Source organism: Lepisosteus oculatus, chromosome 23 (genome assembly GCF_040954835.1).
Source record: "Lepisosteus oculatus isolate fLepOcu1 chromosome 23, fLepOcu1.hap2, whole genome shotgun sequence".
Classification (NCBI taxonomy): domain Eukaryota; kingdom Metazoa; phylum Chordata; class Actinopteri; order Semionotiformes; family Lepisosteidae; genus Lepisosteus; species Lepisosteus oculatus.
This window is the reverse complement of record NC_090718.1, coordinates 9,851,220-9,867,990: the sequence shown is the minus strand read 5'-3', so window position 1 is coordinate 9,867,990 and position 16,771 is coordinate 9,851,220. Positions and strand designations below refer to the sequence as shown.

The 16,771-nt window shown below is 38.6% G+C and overlaps 1 protein-coding gene across 13 annotated transcripts in view; it reads right to left on the bottom strand.

The window, feature by feature from the left end:
* The window catches only part of LOC102684295 (neural cell adhesion molecule 1), a 353,088-nt gene that overhangs the window by 38,387 nt on the left and 297,930 nt on the right, over positions 1 to 16,771 (bottom strand). For all 13 annotated transcript variants that reach the window (XM_015337750.2, XM_015337753.2, XM_069182972.1 and 10 more), the window contains 5 exons: positions 10,055 to 10,205; positions 7,534 to 7,718; positions 5,212 to 5,308; positions 2,709 to 2,879; positions 673 to 804 (listed from right to left, as the gene is read on the bottom strand). In XM_015337750.2, the coding sequence (XP_015193236.2) occupies positions 673 to 804; positions 2,709 to 2,879; positions 5,212 to 5,308; positions 7,534 to 7,718; positions 10,055 to 10,205 (736 nt within the window). The remainder of the gene's footprint in view (positions 1 to 672; positions 805 to 2,708; positions 2,880 to 5,211; positions 5,309 to 7,533; positions 7,719 to 10,054; positions 10,206 to 16,771) is intronic.

The window sequence follows — 16,771 nt, the reverse complement described above, 5'->3', positions numbered from 1 at the left end:
AAAAAAACATGGGAGGTTTTCCTAGTTCTTAGTCTTTGACCTGTCAGCCTTCATAATCCAATTTCAAGCAGCCAAAAAACACCACACCGGAGACCACATCATTTAAACTACCTCGGAAAGCCACATGTGCCCTTACTGTCACGTTCCCTTGTACTTGCATGGACCTCGCAGAGAAGCAGTTAAGAGTGGAAGTGCTGACAGAGATAAAACCGTTGTTTGGAACAGCCAATCGAATGCGATCCACTCCCAAGGATATGCAAAGGGTCCTGCACGGCCACCTTAGGAGGCTGATTTGCCTCGCTGTCCAGCTACAAAGCAAACTATTAGCATTAATGCAGAAGACGAAAGGGACATTTACCCAGCGTGTATTTCACATCAAAGGGGCTTCAAAACCACCTGTGGGGAAGATTTTTTTTAACCAGTCCCAGCTGCCAAAACCCCTTTCCACCCGGAAGGGTTCCAGCAATCAGAACACGCCCTCCCAACCAGCCCTCGCTTCGTCATGTTGATCCGCACACAGGGACACTTCAATGCGTTTCGCAAGTCGGCTGACGCACCAGGGGATGCGTTCTCAGCACTGAAGGTTGGGCTGCTGTGCTGCAGGGAGGGCATCTTAATCTGCCTGGGGTGTCCGAGGCAGCAGTGAGACTCTGGAGATTGCGCTGTACTTACGGACTGGCTGAGTCTTGAAGATGGTGGGTTGGCTCTTGTCGCCCTCTCCCTTGCCGTTGATCGCTGACATCCTCACTTCGTAGCTCGTTTCGGGTTTGAGCCCCGAGATGACGATCGTGTTGTCATTGTAACCTGCGGAAGACGAAAGGAGTCTTCAGCAGACAAATCACGGAGGCGAAAAAGTCCAAATTGAATTCATGTTGAACTTCAAAAGTGGATGGTCCTGAATAATTAATACAAACTTAAATCGACGGGAGCTCACAAGGCACTTGCATAGACACAAAGCTCAAAAAAGGCCTTTTTTCTTTCTTTTTTATAAAATTGGATTTTGTGACAACATTAGTTTTTGTCTGCCTTTTTGATTAAAACTGGTCATAGTGGTAAAGTGAGCTGGGAGCAAAAGTATGAATTATGACTTAACCCAGCCTTAGAACACGTGAAAGATTACAAATATGCCCATAAAGCCTGTTTAACGGTGAGTAGATAATTTATCTGAGGATCTCATCCAGCTGTTTCCTGATAGAAGCCAACACATGCATACAAAACTTTCCAGCACAATGAATGTCCTTCAGTAAATGGATGCTCACATTGAGAGCCGTTAGCTTTTTTTAGGATCTGTAACACTTACTGTACAAGTATAGATCTACAATCCTCTAAACAAAGTTCTGCTGTGTTGACAGCCTGGCTAGTAATGCCAGTAATCCTTTTCTTGCTTGCCCCCATGATAACAATTCCAGCTTGATCTCGAGATCCAGCATCTCTCCATGTGAATCCACAGCATCAATTGCACTCAGTGGTGCAGAACTGTAAAATAACTTTTATCTGCTCCAACTCTTCTTTGATGGAAAAGTGGAGCATGCAAACCGCTCTTTGAGAAAGATGTTGACGTACAGTAGCTGGGGGCGGAAACAGCAGATGAGAGCTGCCTATTATTTTGATTACATCGCAGACAAAGCAGATATTTTGGGACCCTTTCTGACAGGCAGGCAGATGATACGATTTGAGATTACAGACCCCACTGTAGTAGGCTGCTGCAAAATGCTCTTCTCTGAAACACAGCCTTGGGGCACAGAGTGACACACACTCCTGTCAATCTGACAGGGCCAAGTGTCAGAATTACAGTGACGTGAGACACACAGTACTTGGAGCAAGGCAGTAACTGAAGACCTGTTAATTATTTTCAAGTCTTTTTATTTAGTAGAGAAGTAATGAAACTTCATTTTGTTCACATCATTAATCACTATATTCAATTACTTCCCCCCAACCAACACTCTCTATTAGTCCAACAACTCTATGATTTTATATGAAAAATATCTGGAATTTACAAGATTTCTATAATGCCAACAGTTGTATTTACTTTTGAAAGTTGGATTTTTTTTATTTTCTAAATGTTTAATGTTGACAGTCACAGGATCTCTGATGGATTTAGGCAATGTCTTACATAGATTAAGGAAGGAGGGTACAGAGCACTTACTGTAACTGCTCATTTTCTTATTGGGCTGTGATTGATTAAATTCAACCATCGACTCAAGGACATACTTTTGTCTGAGTAAACATACAGGAATAAGGAATAAGGATGTTTTGAGTAAACATACAGGAATAAGGACCAACAGTACAAAATAAGTACAAAATTCCTCGAAAGTGTACAATTCTGAAGAGAGAAATCACACCACAAAAGCACTCTCATGGTTATGCAATCGTATTACAGCATTCTGTTAACCTGCTAAGCTGAGGCGCGGCAATCAGGCCATGAAGACAAGCAGTTACATAAACTCCCCTGCGGAGTGGAGTGCAAGAGGGCCTCAGTGTAATTAAGACCAGGAAGGATCAATGATCTATCTAGCTGTACAGCAGGTTTTAGGTTGGTTTATCTCCCGAAAGTATATTAAACTTCAATTTGACTGTAAAATAAAACATTCAAGAAAGAACAAGCATGAAATCGCAATTCAGCCCAGCATTCCAGTTCTCAGCCGATCCAACAACAGATAACGTGACCCTACCTGTATTTCCCACAATCCCACCTTGAAGGAACTCACCATCTTTGACTTCGTACTCTTTATGCATCCACTCGCTCAGGCCCACCACTCTCCATTCGGCCTTGTACTTGAGAATGGGGACGCCACCACTGGCGTCAGGCTCGTCAAAATCTATATGCGCTGAGCTGGAGTAAGGGTCTACTTCATTGATCACGGGGGCGGACGGAACCTCTAAAAGGGAAAAATGTTGTGGAGAAGGCTTGGCAGGCAGAACAGACCCTTGAAAACATTTACAGTGTAATACCACGGCAAGTGCAACATTAAGGTAATTAGTCTGATTGGCATCAGAGTAAAGTAAAAACAGAATGATGTAGTGAAGCAAAATGAAAACTTGGTCAAAGCGGAGACATTTTTACTAGTAAAGTAGAAGTAGTTTTTGTTAGGAATGTAGTAGATTTTGTAGTACATTCTACAAATCCCATTGCTAACAAACTCTACTACAAACGTAGTAGTAGTAATAGTAGTAGTAGTAAAGACTAGTGAAATCACAGTAAAGCATGGTGAAGCAAAAAGAGGCTGTGAAAACAGCATGAACGAAACAGTGAGACACCATTGCAAAGCAAAGCAAGCACAGGATACAAGCATGTGAAAACCACAGAAATCCAATTACAGTGCAAAAATGCTCATAAGGGAATGCGCAAAAAAATTAGGCAACATAATATGCCAATACAATCAATATGAACACTAAATGCAGTTGACAGCAATGGAGAGCTGATTGACATCATCGGAATGAACCCAGACAGCATTTGTAAATATGAAGGACGAAAGCACAATTGATTCTGGGAATTTGTTAGGAATGGGAATTGTTGACTGGGAACTTAATGCAATTTGTGGACAGAATCACACGGATTGGAATAGACAGACATCCTCAAAATATGTATAACTTGTGTCAGACCTGTCTGTCTTAGTAAGACACTGAATTTGATCCCTTCACATTTATTTCTCCTTTCTTATTTGATTTCATTTTAAACTCAATTACTAAAGACCTACAACTCTTTACGTGGGATTCTATGCTAAGTAAGAATGGAGTCTCTCAACAACATTAATGTGAATCTTCAACATCACCAATGTATACTTTAATTGCTCACACACACTTGATAATTTATAAATGTCTTCGGATTTGACACAAAATTGAGGTTTGCTTACTGCTGCGAAATTTGAAGACAAAAAAACCATTTCAAAAGAACACACAAATACTGTATATTAATTCATGTTTAATATGTTTTGCTGGTGTTATGATTCACCCTAATTAGGAAAGACTTTATACTACATTAAAAGTTAACACCATATAAATAGTGCAGTTCTTACATTATCTAGCAAGTGTCAAGAATTTCAATTTCAAATTAAGGTTGTGCAGTCCGTGTAACAATATCAAGTAATGAGCACTGCAAATATGATATGTCAATTACTTACACTTTATTCTAGCCTGCCTTTGTTAATAAAGCAAAAGAATCATTATATTTTCTTTTAATAACTGCAATTTCTTATTGAATGCAATTTATTCAAAACTGCAACACACTGTGAGAAAACTGCAAGGTTGTTCCTATGGCTACTTCACTGTGCCTTACTACAGTTTCCCGACTGCTTAAACTTTACAGGTATATAGACATAATCTCATTGAATGTTTGGGTAACCTCTTATTTACAGTGTCCTCAAATGTCAATCATACCCCTCGTGAAGTAGGAACAATAAAAGGCTTTTCAGAGAACAATATAATATAAAGGAAGTCATATTTCTCATACAGTATATATAATCATAAAAGATTCACTTAGGTCCAGAAACTCATGGGTCACATTTATTTACACCCCCTTGTCTTCAAAACTACTTTGTTTTATGGTCGGCCTTCAGATGACGCTGCCTCCTTTCAGCCCAGCTGTGAAAACCACACCAGTGCAAGCGAATCTGAACAGCATACGACTCTTTGCACCCTGAAGACGCCAGTGTGAGCTGGAGATCTCCAGTCGCCTTTGGCTTTCCAGTGGTCTCCCACGCCCCCTGTCTCACAGCCCACAGTAACAGGAGGCACTTGCCTCCTCTTCCTGGCAGAGTGGCCACTGTATTAGCCGGCTTTAATTATCCTAGTAATGCACACTACAGTGCAAAGTGCTCGATTCAGACTTTAGTGTATTCTTTTATTCCCACCTCCATTACTTGCAGAGAACAAGGATCTTTTACTTACAGTCTCCAATAGGCTATCTGACCATAACCACTATAACCATGACCATCACAATGCATGCTACTACTAATGTTTTCCATGCATTATCATCCTTTATAACCCAGAGGAAACAGTTAATTTTTGGAGGCCTCAATACAGGTCTGAAGGCATCCTCTGCACTTCCAAAGAAAGCAATGTAACTGCAGATTTGTTTTTGCTGAATTGTAATTGAAGGAATGATAGAGGTGTGAATAAATTAATGGCATGATAAATAAGAACAGCAGCAGTGATGATTTTGCACCGTGTGCCGCCCTGTCATCCCATACACCCGGCGGCACTGGTACTGACCTGCTTGAATGAGGAGGAATTCTCTTGACTCGGTGCCAATACGGTTGGTGGCTGTGCAATTGTAGCTGCCAAAGTCACTCTGAGACTCTGGAGTAACCTTCAATAAAACAGAGGCAAAAAGAGTTGTAAATTACAACTCGACTCTTCTTTGATTACAATTACAATAGTTTCAGTGCAAACTTACTGTAGGTACCTTAACCAAACTGGAGTTGTAATGTCTATATACTATGACAATGAAGTTAAAGCGTTTTCTATTATTGTAATAACCTTGTCCTTGATTACCACATCTCATTTTGGGCCATAAGAAACTCAGTTTGCCATGTAGTAATCTTTCATTCATACTGTTCATTTTCTTCAAAAACTTTGATTATAACAGCAACTGGTGAAAACAGCCACTATGAAGTGGTGTAGTAGCTAATCCTTCACAATTACCAGTCAAATCGAATTGACTCTTTATCGGGGGTTTGTCATTAAAATCATTTGTTCCACTCTACACATCCATTAAGCTAAAAATGCTAGTTTTCCTACAACAAAAGAGAGACACGTCAGAATTAACTGGTCACTTACAACCAAAATGGCTAAAAGTTCAGTATAAGATTACCAAGGAATTGTGCTCTTGCGAAAAGAAGTAAAAACACTTTGTGAAAAGAGTATAATAATGCAAAATGTCTATGACATTTGCACTGCAGTGTTAATAAAACATATGCACATAAGCATTTTTTTTAAAGTTTAAATATATTTGTTTTATTATTGAACCATCTAGTTTTGTCCTTCCACCAGTCTGGAAGAAACAAGGATGCTTCCCTGGAGACATCAAAGCTAAGTGCTCATTCCTCTCCTTAGTCACCAAACTGCCTGTCACTGCAAATCCCAATAGGCAAGACTGAGCTTAAATGACAACAAGGGAAAAGATAAGGCTTGCATTCGCACCATAAAGCCCTGGATATGACTGGCAAGACAAGTGTTCCCTAGCAGAGTCCAGTTTAGTATTGCTGTAGGGTGTCTCTGTTAAAGCTGGGGAGTTATAGTGCACGGCCTGAATGGGTACCAGTGGACAAATTAAAATGAACTCCTCTTGACATTTAGCCTTTTCCACCTGCCGGCCTGCAACTGCTAATCCACGGCTGGACCTTCGGACCGTCAGAAATATAATGTTTCGTAAAAAGCCACTCTCCAATGCAATTCGCACAACGAGGCAACTTGACATTTTGTTTCCTGTCAAAATAAGAGCTGTTCATGACCTTCGGCCAGTCACACTGCCTTTGAGGCAAAGGACAAAAAATGAACAATAATACTTTGCTAGTGTCGGGGATAACAGGTGCTTTTGGGAAAAACACAGAAAACAAAAACTGCATTTTAAAATGACATTTGGACATGTTGGCTTATTTTATTTAAACAGTAGGTACTTGGGACTTGGTGCTGAAAGGCAGCACTCTTAAAAATATCACTCTGATACTTCCAGGATGAGATAAGCTGTAGACTGCGGTCTGAACACTTAAGAAACACTTAGCAACTGTGATATAAGTGCACATCAGAACAATGCTCTTGGTCTTTCAAGAAGCAACAGCTGGAGGTCTTTCAGCATTGTGGCCATTAAAAGCAGTTTATGGAGGTTTATATCAAAGAAATGCAATAACAGAGTACACATATACAGTTTAAAGGAACAGAGGTCCAAATTATTTCTCCAACTCCAAAATCTTGCAGCATTTGATATAAAAACTTTTTAGGGAACTTTTTTTTATATACCTAGAGTAATAGAGTTGGTCATGTACAGTAAATGGTTAAACATGACCAAAATCCTGTAAATCATAGGTACAGTCAGAAGTTACCACAGTATATGAGTGTCAGCAACTTACCAAAGTTCCCCACTACTGCTTTCTACTACACTAATAACCTTGACAATAATTAGTGTTTGGAAAAGAAGAAACTCAACTTGTTATTTGTGTCACTGTGAAGATTTAGCCATCTTTAATTCACATTAATCATAGCTCGAACACAACAACTCATGGTAAACTATAAATGGAGAGCCCATATGAAGTGTTGCAGTAGCTAATCCGTCACATTTACCAATAACTCGCTCTCTATATTAGCAACATTATTTGTTACTTTCTACAACCCCAAGATGCCAAAAGACTATGTTTAGGAAGACAAAGTACAGATCTAATTGGGATTAGCCTATCAATATTAAACTGGCTAAAAGTTCAATTAAATTGCCACAGAATTGTTTCCACGAAAGGAATAAAAATGTTTTGGCCACTGGGTCTGAACGGAAATGTACAACTGTATCCTTTGCAAAGGGCGAGAGTGAAACAAATACTGTACCTCCAGGAAGCTGGTGGAGGGGGTGTTGTAGATCTTGATGTTGCTTGCGTTAGAACTGGGGAGCTGCTGTCCATCTCTGAACCACACAACTGAGGCACTGGGGTGGGCGATGACATCACAGGTGATGTTGGCGGGATTCCCCTCCCACGTGTACGAGGTGACAGGGCCTTGGATCTTCGGCGCATCTGTGAATCACACGCACGCGTGCACCGTGTAATTTAATTTCCCTGTACCGCCACGGCGTGTGTCTTTCCAAGCCCCTGTCGTTTCTTATTAGCACGTTAGACACTAAGTATAGCGTAGCATTGATTTTTCTTTTAAACCGCGTCAGCATTCCTTCTAAAACAGACTATTCTTCTATGCAGAGAGATAATAGAAATCTGAAGAAAAAAAAAGAAACATTTCATTTCCTTGATGCCGGCAATACAGTTTTGAACAAAAAGCAATGTTATTTTATCAGCAGTTTTTCCTTTGTCATCTTTGTTTTTCTTTTTTTTTCTCTCCTCGGCTTCGAGTACAGGCTGCTTTTTAATGAAATTACAATATTAAAAGAAAATGGTAAAAACTACAAAACATAATTCTCCATAAGGCCTTTTCCTCTCTATTTGCTTTCGACTCTAGCACAGCTGAATTGATGGGAGGAGACCTTTCAGCGTGTTTTGCATTTTTTTTCCCATGTGGACATTTTTCCTCTCGACATTTAGAATCCAGCATTTCCAGATATTCACATACAGTACTAAATAACAAGTATTACTATCTAATGAAGATATCATTTACAATTGTTTTTTTTAGTTGAGCTACAGTTGAGCTTCTCGAATGATCCAAGTGCGGAGGAGACTAGATTGTTGTAGTCAGCATGTACAATGAGCCTGTTGTACAATGAGACATCTAGTTCTTTGAATCAGATTTAAAATTGATATTCTGTCAGTTCTGGGAAAGTGGACAGACTATGCTTCTAGTAGATTTAGTTTCTTGGAACTTATCCTATGAAGCAAACAGTTGCTTTCTGAGTGAAGCAAACATTTACAAAAAATGTGATATGTAATTAGCTGTAAGACAGAGGAACAGTTCAATAGTGCATAGAGCTCTATCAGCTATAAGACAAAACAGTTCAATAGTAACCTACATGTTTTACCATTCCCAGAAATACACAGCTATTGTCAAAAATGTTCAGCAGTGCCATCTATTCACAAAGAAATCCATAGTCAATTTGTTTCTCTATCTCTCAGAACAAAACAAGCTTAAATGCTGCCTCTAATCTACAAGCAGCATAACAGAATGATTTCATCTGTCAATTGTGGACCTTCAGTTTCAATTGTAACAAAACACCTTTTATCACTAATTACTCACTCTTTCCAAAACTAGATTACTGTGATCTTTAACATGGTCTAATTACAGCTCAAAACAATTTTGGGAATTACGTATTATGATGCTATCAAGTACAACAGCAAAGATTACTTTTGTTTCAGGGCTAAGGAAGTTAATCCAATTACACATTCATTGCTGGGAATATTTTTATTAATTCTTTCACTTATTTAAAATTTTCTAATAAGATCAAATGAAATCTATAAGCTCTAAAAATGCCATATGTCTATATTAATGCAAATTAAAAAAAATATATCTGCTTGCCCTTGACTACCACATGGTAAAACAGTTTTCAGATGAATCTGGGTTTTTCATCATCTATTGTATTGTATTCTGTCACTTAGAAAATGAAATCCATTTTCTATTTAAGAGCCAGGAAAGGGTAGCTAATAAAAAGACAAAAAATAAATCAGTTTGTAGCCCAATAATCAGATCTTTGCTTTCTTGCCATCTGAAAGATCTGAATATTGGGCCACAACCTGATGCTCTGTGGAGGTGTTTATGAATTAAAGTACCTGCTGAGTTTTTTTTTCCTTTGTATGATCTTACAGAATTTAAAAATAAAAGATGACTGAACAGGATGCCTTGATGGTGGGATATGTTTGTTATCTTTTAATCACACCTGAAGAAGGCTTCACAGCCAAAATGTTGTGTTTTTCTCTCTTCTCTTTTCAGCATGGAATAAGCCTACTGTATTACTTGTTCCTTTGCAGACTACGCATGTTGATGCAGCTACCCACCTGAACTATCTTTTAATCTCTACAACAAACATAAGCACTGGACACGGTACTACTTTTTGTGAGTGCAGATCTTGAAAGTCTTAGTTTATTTGAGCAGTTCTGTAGTTCGCACAGCTAAAAAAAACATCTGCTGCACTGTAGCGAAGTAGGTTTTAACTAGCATGCCAATGTTGGAAAAAAAATGATGGTAACAAAACTACAAGAAAAGCTTTGGCTCAAAACAACAACAAAAAAAACTCAGGCAGCTGATATGAAGACAAATCCGTGTGCAGCAATGATGGCAGCAGCCTAAATCCGCGGAAACACAGCCCCAAACCCCAAGAGGCTACAGACCTTATCCGTGTCTGAGCTAAATCTACATCAACGATCGAGAAACTTAGAAAAAACAAACCAAAAAACCAAACCAGCAGTCTTACAGTGAACTTCGAGGTACATGAACTGGGAATCTTGGCCAATGGAGTTCCTGGCTGTGCACAGGTACTGTCCCGCGTCTGTGAACTGGACGTACTTCAGGGTGAGGGAAGACACCCTGGCATCACTCCGCACCTCTATATTTCGATCCAAACTCTGCCAGGAAAGAGGAAGAGAATAAAAGGAGTTCAGCAGTTGTCCAGTCTCTTAGCTCAGTCAGCTCTTGTTATCTAGCGGGTTAAAAAAAAACATGACCATTTACACTTTAAAATAAGATTACATTCCTGATTCTTTGCCCCTAAAATACAATTATATCCTTCAGTCTGTTTCCCAGAGATCTAAACGGTTGTGAGGTTACACTGCACTGGTGTGAGGTTAAATAAAGCTATGTCTCAGTTTTAGAAAACAAAACTCCCTCTTTACCAATTTTAATTGAGATTTAACGGTTTCACAGAATTCAGCTGCTGTATTCAATGAACAAAAAACAAGAATGTTTTCAAGAAACAAATAAAAACACTGTCACAATATACAATGTTGTTAACTGTAGCTTCAAGTTGATAAAAATTCCTACCACACAAGATACTTTTTTATTTTTTTCAGATGCAAAAAGCATTTTCTATTTCCTGCTTTTTAAAAAAAAATCTTTCTGATCTCCCTGTATTATAACCATGTCCCTCTATTGAGGCTGCATTTAAACTGATGTTCCTGGGTTGGGAAGCTGGAAAATGTACCTCTACACAAAAGCAAGTTTCATTTACTGATTTGCGAGGTTAGAATTTTTCTTTGAAATCATGAAAAGCTTTTACTATGTTTGATTGAGATATCCTATTCTATTTGACACACTCCTTCAACCTGTAGTACTTCGCTTTGACACAGATGTGTAGCTCAAAGCAATGATTCTACAAAAAGCAACATTATGCGCCACAATGAGCATTTCTGTGATGAAGTCTAAGAGCTGTTGTGACATGAATTAAAGTCTGAATCAGCTTTTAGGTGAACAGCACAAAATGGACGGGACCTTTATTGGGGGCAACAAAATGGATTTTTACAATGTATTCCATCCAGCTGCAAATGCGATCAGTTCAACTCAGCACAATTGTGTTTTTGTACAGCTCTAATCTGGTTTGTGAGCAGAATACTACATGCCTTTCTTGCAATTTAAGAAACCTAATGCTCAGCATTCACATGATCTGCAGAGATAAAAGGGCATTTTTATTAATTCAGCATCTCACTTGGTCATATTTTAACACAGCATAACTATACATTACGCCACGTATGGACACAAATTGGAACAGTACACCAGCTGCATTCCAGCTCTAAGAGTTGTACTATCTGATGCACTTACTCAAGAAAGACCTACTCTGTCTTTCAAAAGGATGCTTCAGAGGCTGTGTTCTTGATATGTAGTGTGAGAACCTACACAAGAGTTTTGGGATTGTAAAATGCTTCGAAGAAGAGAGGTAGAACTTTAATCTTGACTCAGTTCAAAAGCTAATGTGTCAACAAAAAGAAGTCATTTTTAAGTGCACATTCTATTTTCACATTAAACGCAGAAACAGTAAGCTCACAAATATGCCCCCTACCAAGACAAAAAGAACTCTACATTTTTTAGCTCCTTTTTGGCATCTTTATTTTTGGTTTTGTCATATGAACAATTAAACTATAATTACTATAATAACCAACAGCACAGTAAACACTGTCATGAATAACATGCAAATGCGCAGCTGAATTGTTTCTCAATTCTGGTTATATTTATAAACACAATAGTATCTTGAAAGCGAATATATATATATTCAAATACAATTTAGTCTTAATTAAAGTTTTTGTCTCGCAAACAGATGGGATGGTATAATAAACAGAATTTTAATGAGTACTGGTTCTACGAATAGCCATATGATTTTTCCAATAAATATACCTTTAATATGTTTTGAAGAAAAAAATAGAAAAAATACTTTCCATTTTAAAATGTTACTGGGCTCTAGACCTAACTTAACTCTTTTTATTTTCATTCTGTACCTTTTCACTCAAATCTTTGTATTGGATTTGATCCAAACAAAAACCTGTGGTTTCCATAAACCGCAGACTTCATATAATTCTCCTCTATACTTCTGCCCCAGGTTAAGTAATCAAAGTAGCTCCAAATTAGTTCATCAAGCAGAACTGAAGGCCTGTCTTACAGTGGATGAACACTTTGATACTTCAAAGGGTTTCTTCAAACAATTCATCATACAGTAACTGCCCACATATTTCAGCTTGCTTTTCTAGTATCTATGTTTTTTTTCACTAGCATTTTAAATCCTTTGTGTACAACAGAGGATTAAAAAACTTTGGAAACCTATGACAAAAGGTTTTATTCTGTTTTTATTCAATTATTTCTGTTTTACATTGTTTACAGCAGTCATGTACTTACTCTCTGCCACAATACTTTCTACTTCCAAAAAGAGTAGAAAAGGATTTACAGTTTTGTGAAAGAAATTAATTGATGTTAACACAGGCGTTAAAAACAGCAGAAGAGGATATCGCTGATACTCAGTAACTGCAAAACAACAAAATAAATGAAGCGATTCAGTCAGTTCTTTCACTTGGGAATCTGAAAATGCACAAAACTATAAAATCCATGCTGTTGACGAGGGAAAGAGAGAAAACGCCTTGAGCAATAGTATGAGAGGTGGTGTCGGCTTTGTGGAGTACATTTCTGAGAACACTCCATGCCTGAGACAACACCCTGATTGTGAGAGCTGCGGGGAAGAGAGAAGTGAAAAAGGGAAAGACCTGGAGAAGGAAGGTTATCTGGAGATCTTCCCTGGAAGGAGACTAATAGAAGATCTAAGATCTGTAATCCTGGAGGATGTCACAGGTGTCAGGTGGGTATCAGGCCAGTTTGAATGCCGACAAGGTCACAGGATATTGTCCATCCCTGTATTCTTTGTTTTATCCCTTCCTTCTTTTCTATTCCTTTTGTTTTCAATTTAGTAAAATCCCGTTTGTTGGCAGTCCTCGTTATGAAGCCTGGGTGTCAGGTCTGTGGGTGTGGGTTGGACCCATGCAGACCTCAGGGTGAGCGCCCCCTACTTGCCCCACTAACACCTCTTACAACAGCAACCTCAGTTTTTCCCAGCAGGACTCCCATCCAGGAACTGGCCAGGCTCACACCTGCTGAGCTTCACTTGGGTTGCCAATTATGAGTAGCAGGGTGATATGGCTCCCATTTGTTATATGTGACCTAACTCTGTCTTCTACCCTCTCCTTCTCATTCAAATATGTTTAAGTGCATTCAGGATACATTTAGGGTTTGTAGTGACACATCTAACACATCTTCAACTATAATTTTCATCTACAGTATGCTTTCTGTCTGTGTCCTGAAAATCATTCATGATGACTAAAGACTTGTTTTTCAGTAGATGAATAAAATCTCCAGTTTTCTACATCACTGTGAAAAGAATGCAAAATACATAAAAGCACCGACTACTAAAAAAGTGGCATGTATTGGCACTTTACACTGCTTGCGCTAAGAATCTATGCGAAACCACACAGATGGTTCCAGATGGAGAGTGCTCCTGACTCTGTTACAGACATCCTCAGGGAGCCTCTACATGTGTTTGTGCCCTGCAGTGGAGTCTTTTTTGGTATACATGACTGAAGTGAAACTATACAAAGACGCCTTAGACAGCTCCCACTCAATAAGTATTCCCTGATTTCTGTCAATTATCATTTGCGTTTTTTACATGGGGATCTTACGGCAGCTAAAAAAAGTCAATTTTGCGGGGCTGAAGGGAGAACTGATTTTTTTTTTAAATCTCAGCTGGATATGTGCGAATGAATTAATCACACTTACACAAAGATTTACACCCAAAAGCTGTGTGCGAAAGCTCTCAGCTTGGAAATAACTTTTTTTTACACTTATTTACATAATTTTTATAGCTCCCTTATTTGTTTTGCTTTTTGCTGCTTCCTCGTACTTTTCCTGATAAAGCACTATACTTCACATTGTGACGGGTTTCTAATAATTCAGGAAAAATACTCTCCCTAAGACATACTGTATACAGTATGTATAAAACCACACATACAAACAAAATTAGCACATCAACAGAAAATAGTTAATGAGACAGTTAAACTGTCACCAAACTGCTCTCCATTACAAATATGCTGTGGTCTGCTTTTCAGAGCCTGCAAACAAGGAGATGTGGAGGATTGCTTCTAAATGACTTTTCGGGTTAAAAACAATTAATTCAAGTATGAAATGACCATAACCAAGCTGCACTGCACCCAGAAAGGCCAAACAGAGAGGAACAGTGGTCTCCTCTGAGAATTTGCTAGTTATTTCATGCAATAAATCATTCCCTTGACTAAAAACAAAAGATCTGACCTGCTGAGCACACAGAGAAGACAAACATGCTTACCCACTAAAAACATTGTTAAGCAAACACAGTGTCACACACTGCTATCTTCAGTAAATGTTTACTTTGGGATGTTTACCAGTTAGTCTATACTACATTACAGTAATAATTAAAAAAGAGTAAAGAAGAATATGATGGACCTACACACAGGAACCCTTAGTTAGCAGTTTCCATCCCTCGGTGGCAAGCCGTAAATTTAGAAAAGTACAGAACGTATGGTAGAGCAAAATAAAACCCTTTTAAGTCCATAAAGCGAAACGGCCATCTCAGGTGACAAATGTTTACAGTGTTCACGGCACAAGAAATAAATTTAGAAGAAAAGAGTGTTAGTGAAGCAGCAACCTGCGAGTCAGAGCTTATTCTGCTTTAACGCCCTACCATTTGCCGTGTTATGGTTTCCAGCAGTACGAGCCATAAAAAAAAACTGGAAAATGGAGTCATTTTAGACAGCATTCGCTCAATCAATCAATCGATCGATCAATCAATCGCTCGGTGGAATAACACCAGCCCTTGCCAGCTCTCTGCTACTGCTCTGAAAAACGGGCCGATCTTCTGAACTCCCGCTTTACTCACTGAGCTCCATCCCATACGCTACAGTGACCCCACCCCTTCGTTTGTCCTGTGCTGGTTTTTCATGCCTCTCAGCAGCGGGGTTTGACCCGGCTGTGCCTCTCTGTACTCCTCAAGAGACATGACTTCCACCTACACTGACCATCACTTCCTCAAGTTCTTGAGGTGAAGCTACCACAAAAACAACAGACGGCAACCTGAAAATATGTTTTTAATGACACCGTGTGGGACTGCACTCTTGCTTCTTTTCCTTTTAATCAGTATTTTAGAAACTCTCAACCTTCTCAACTTGACAAGGCTGGCATCTTTTAACAGGTTCTGATGGTGCGGATCGATTATGGAAGTCCCTGAGGAGATATTGATTTGTGTGATGGTACGACCAGATTCAAGAACAAATTAGTCTACAACTTCTCTTGCCTAAAGTGCTATGGAAATGAACTCCAATGTTCCTCTCTAGCATTATAAGCAAGCAGTCGAACATCAACCATCAACACTGTTATTAATGCCATTCATGTTCACAGTGCACCACTTTTCTAAGACACAGCCCATGAATCCTTCCACGGTTACTCTCATTATTTTATATTTGAATTAAATCACAAGCTGTGTTCTTAAAACATTATGCCTGAAGCAAAACAGAAATGGCAGCTATGAAGAAGTTAACAGACTAGAGTTGAATTCTAATTACATAACTCCACATATACTAAGCCATGGTGTCTTATACTAAATAGTGTTTATGGACTTCAGAGTAAAAAAAAAATGTTCTCCATTTCAACTCTTCAGAGAAAGAACAAACATTGCAGTTAGAAGGAAACAAATGGACTGGATTATAACAAAAAATATTATTTTCCATATAATTAAAAGTAGAAGCATCAGAACACTTTGGTGCTACAGCAATGAAAAAACACAGAACTACCATTTCTAGTATATTATAGACAGGAACGGTCCACCTCAATCCCCTAGCTTACTAACATTATCAATAAAGTCAAATTATCTTCAGGAAATAGAGGGTTAATGTTCTTACGATCACGGCTACAGTATCACCTTTTGAGGTATAAAAAAAATCAAAGCCTTTTGTTGAGTGTTCACTACTACAAATGTATTAATAAAATACGATAAAGACTAATGGTGCCATGAGATACAGCTATTTTAAAAATGGCCCTCTGCCATGACATTTAAATAATCAGAAAATATATATGTAGTGTGTAAGGCCAGATATTCATCGCTTCCGAATCCTAAATATCGTTGGCACACTGTATTCCTATTTGACAAAGCACAATCTGTTGAAATGACCGTCATTCATTTACTTCTGTGACAACACTGAAATTACATCTTTTTTTTTTTCATTTGGTATAGCTGCCAGCCTTCTCTTATTGTCTAGTGTTATGCACAAATCAATTTCTTCATCAGAGCCAGCTGCGAAACTGACCTTCACTCTACACTACAACAGTTCCCAGTTTTAAGAGGTTGACTCTACAGCTTTTCTCAAATGACCAGAAAATGACCCCCTGATCATGTAAATATAAAGCCATAACTTGGAAGCATTCTCAGCTTGTAAAAAGGGATCTGTGTTGAGGCTAAGCATTCTAGTTCTCTCTCAAAACTACGTTGGTCAAATGGAACCCTGTTTATTGAAAAGAAGAATATAGTGAATGCTTGACACAAAATCAATTCAATTTTTTAACTTAGTTTAAGCAGAGTCACAACCTACTGAACTGTGGGAAGTAACACTGTCAGGGGGTTTGGACCATAAATCAC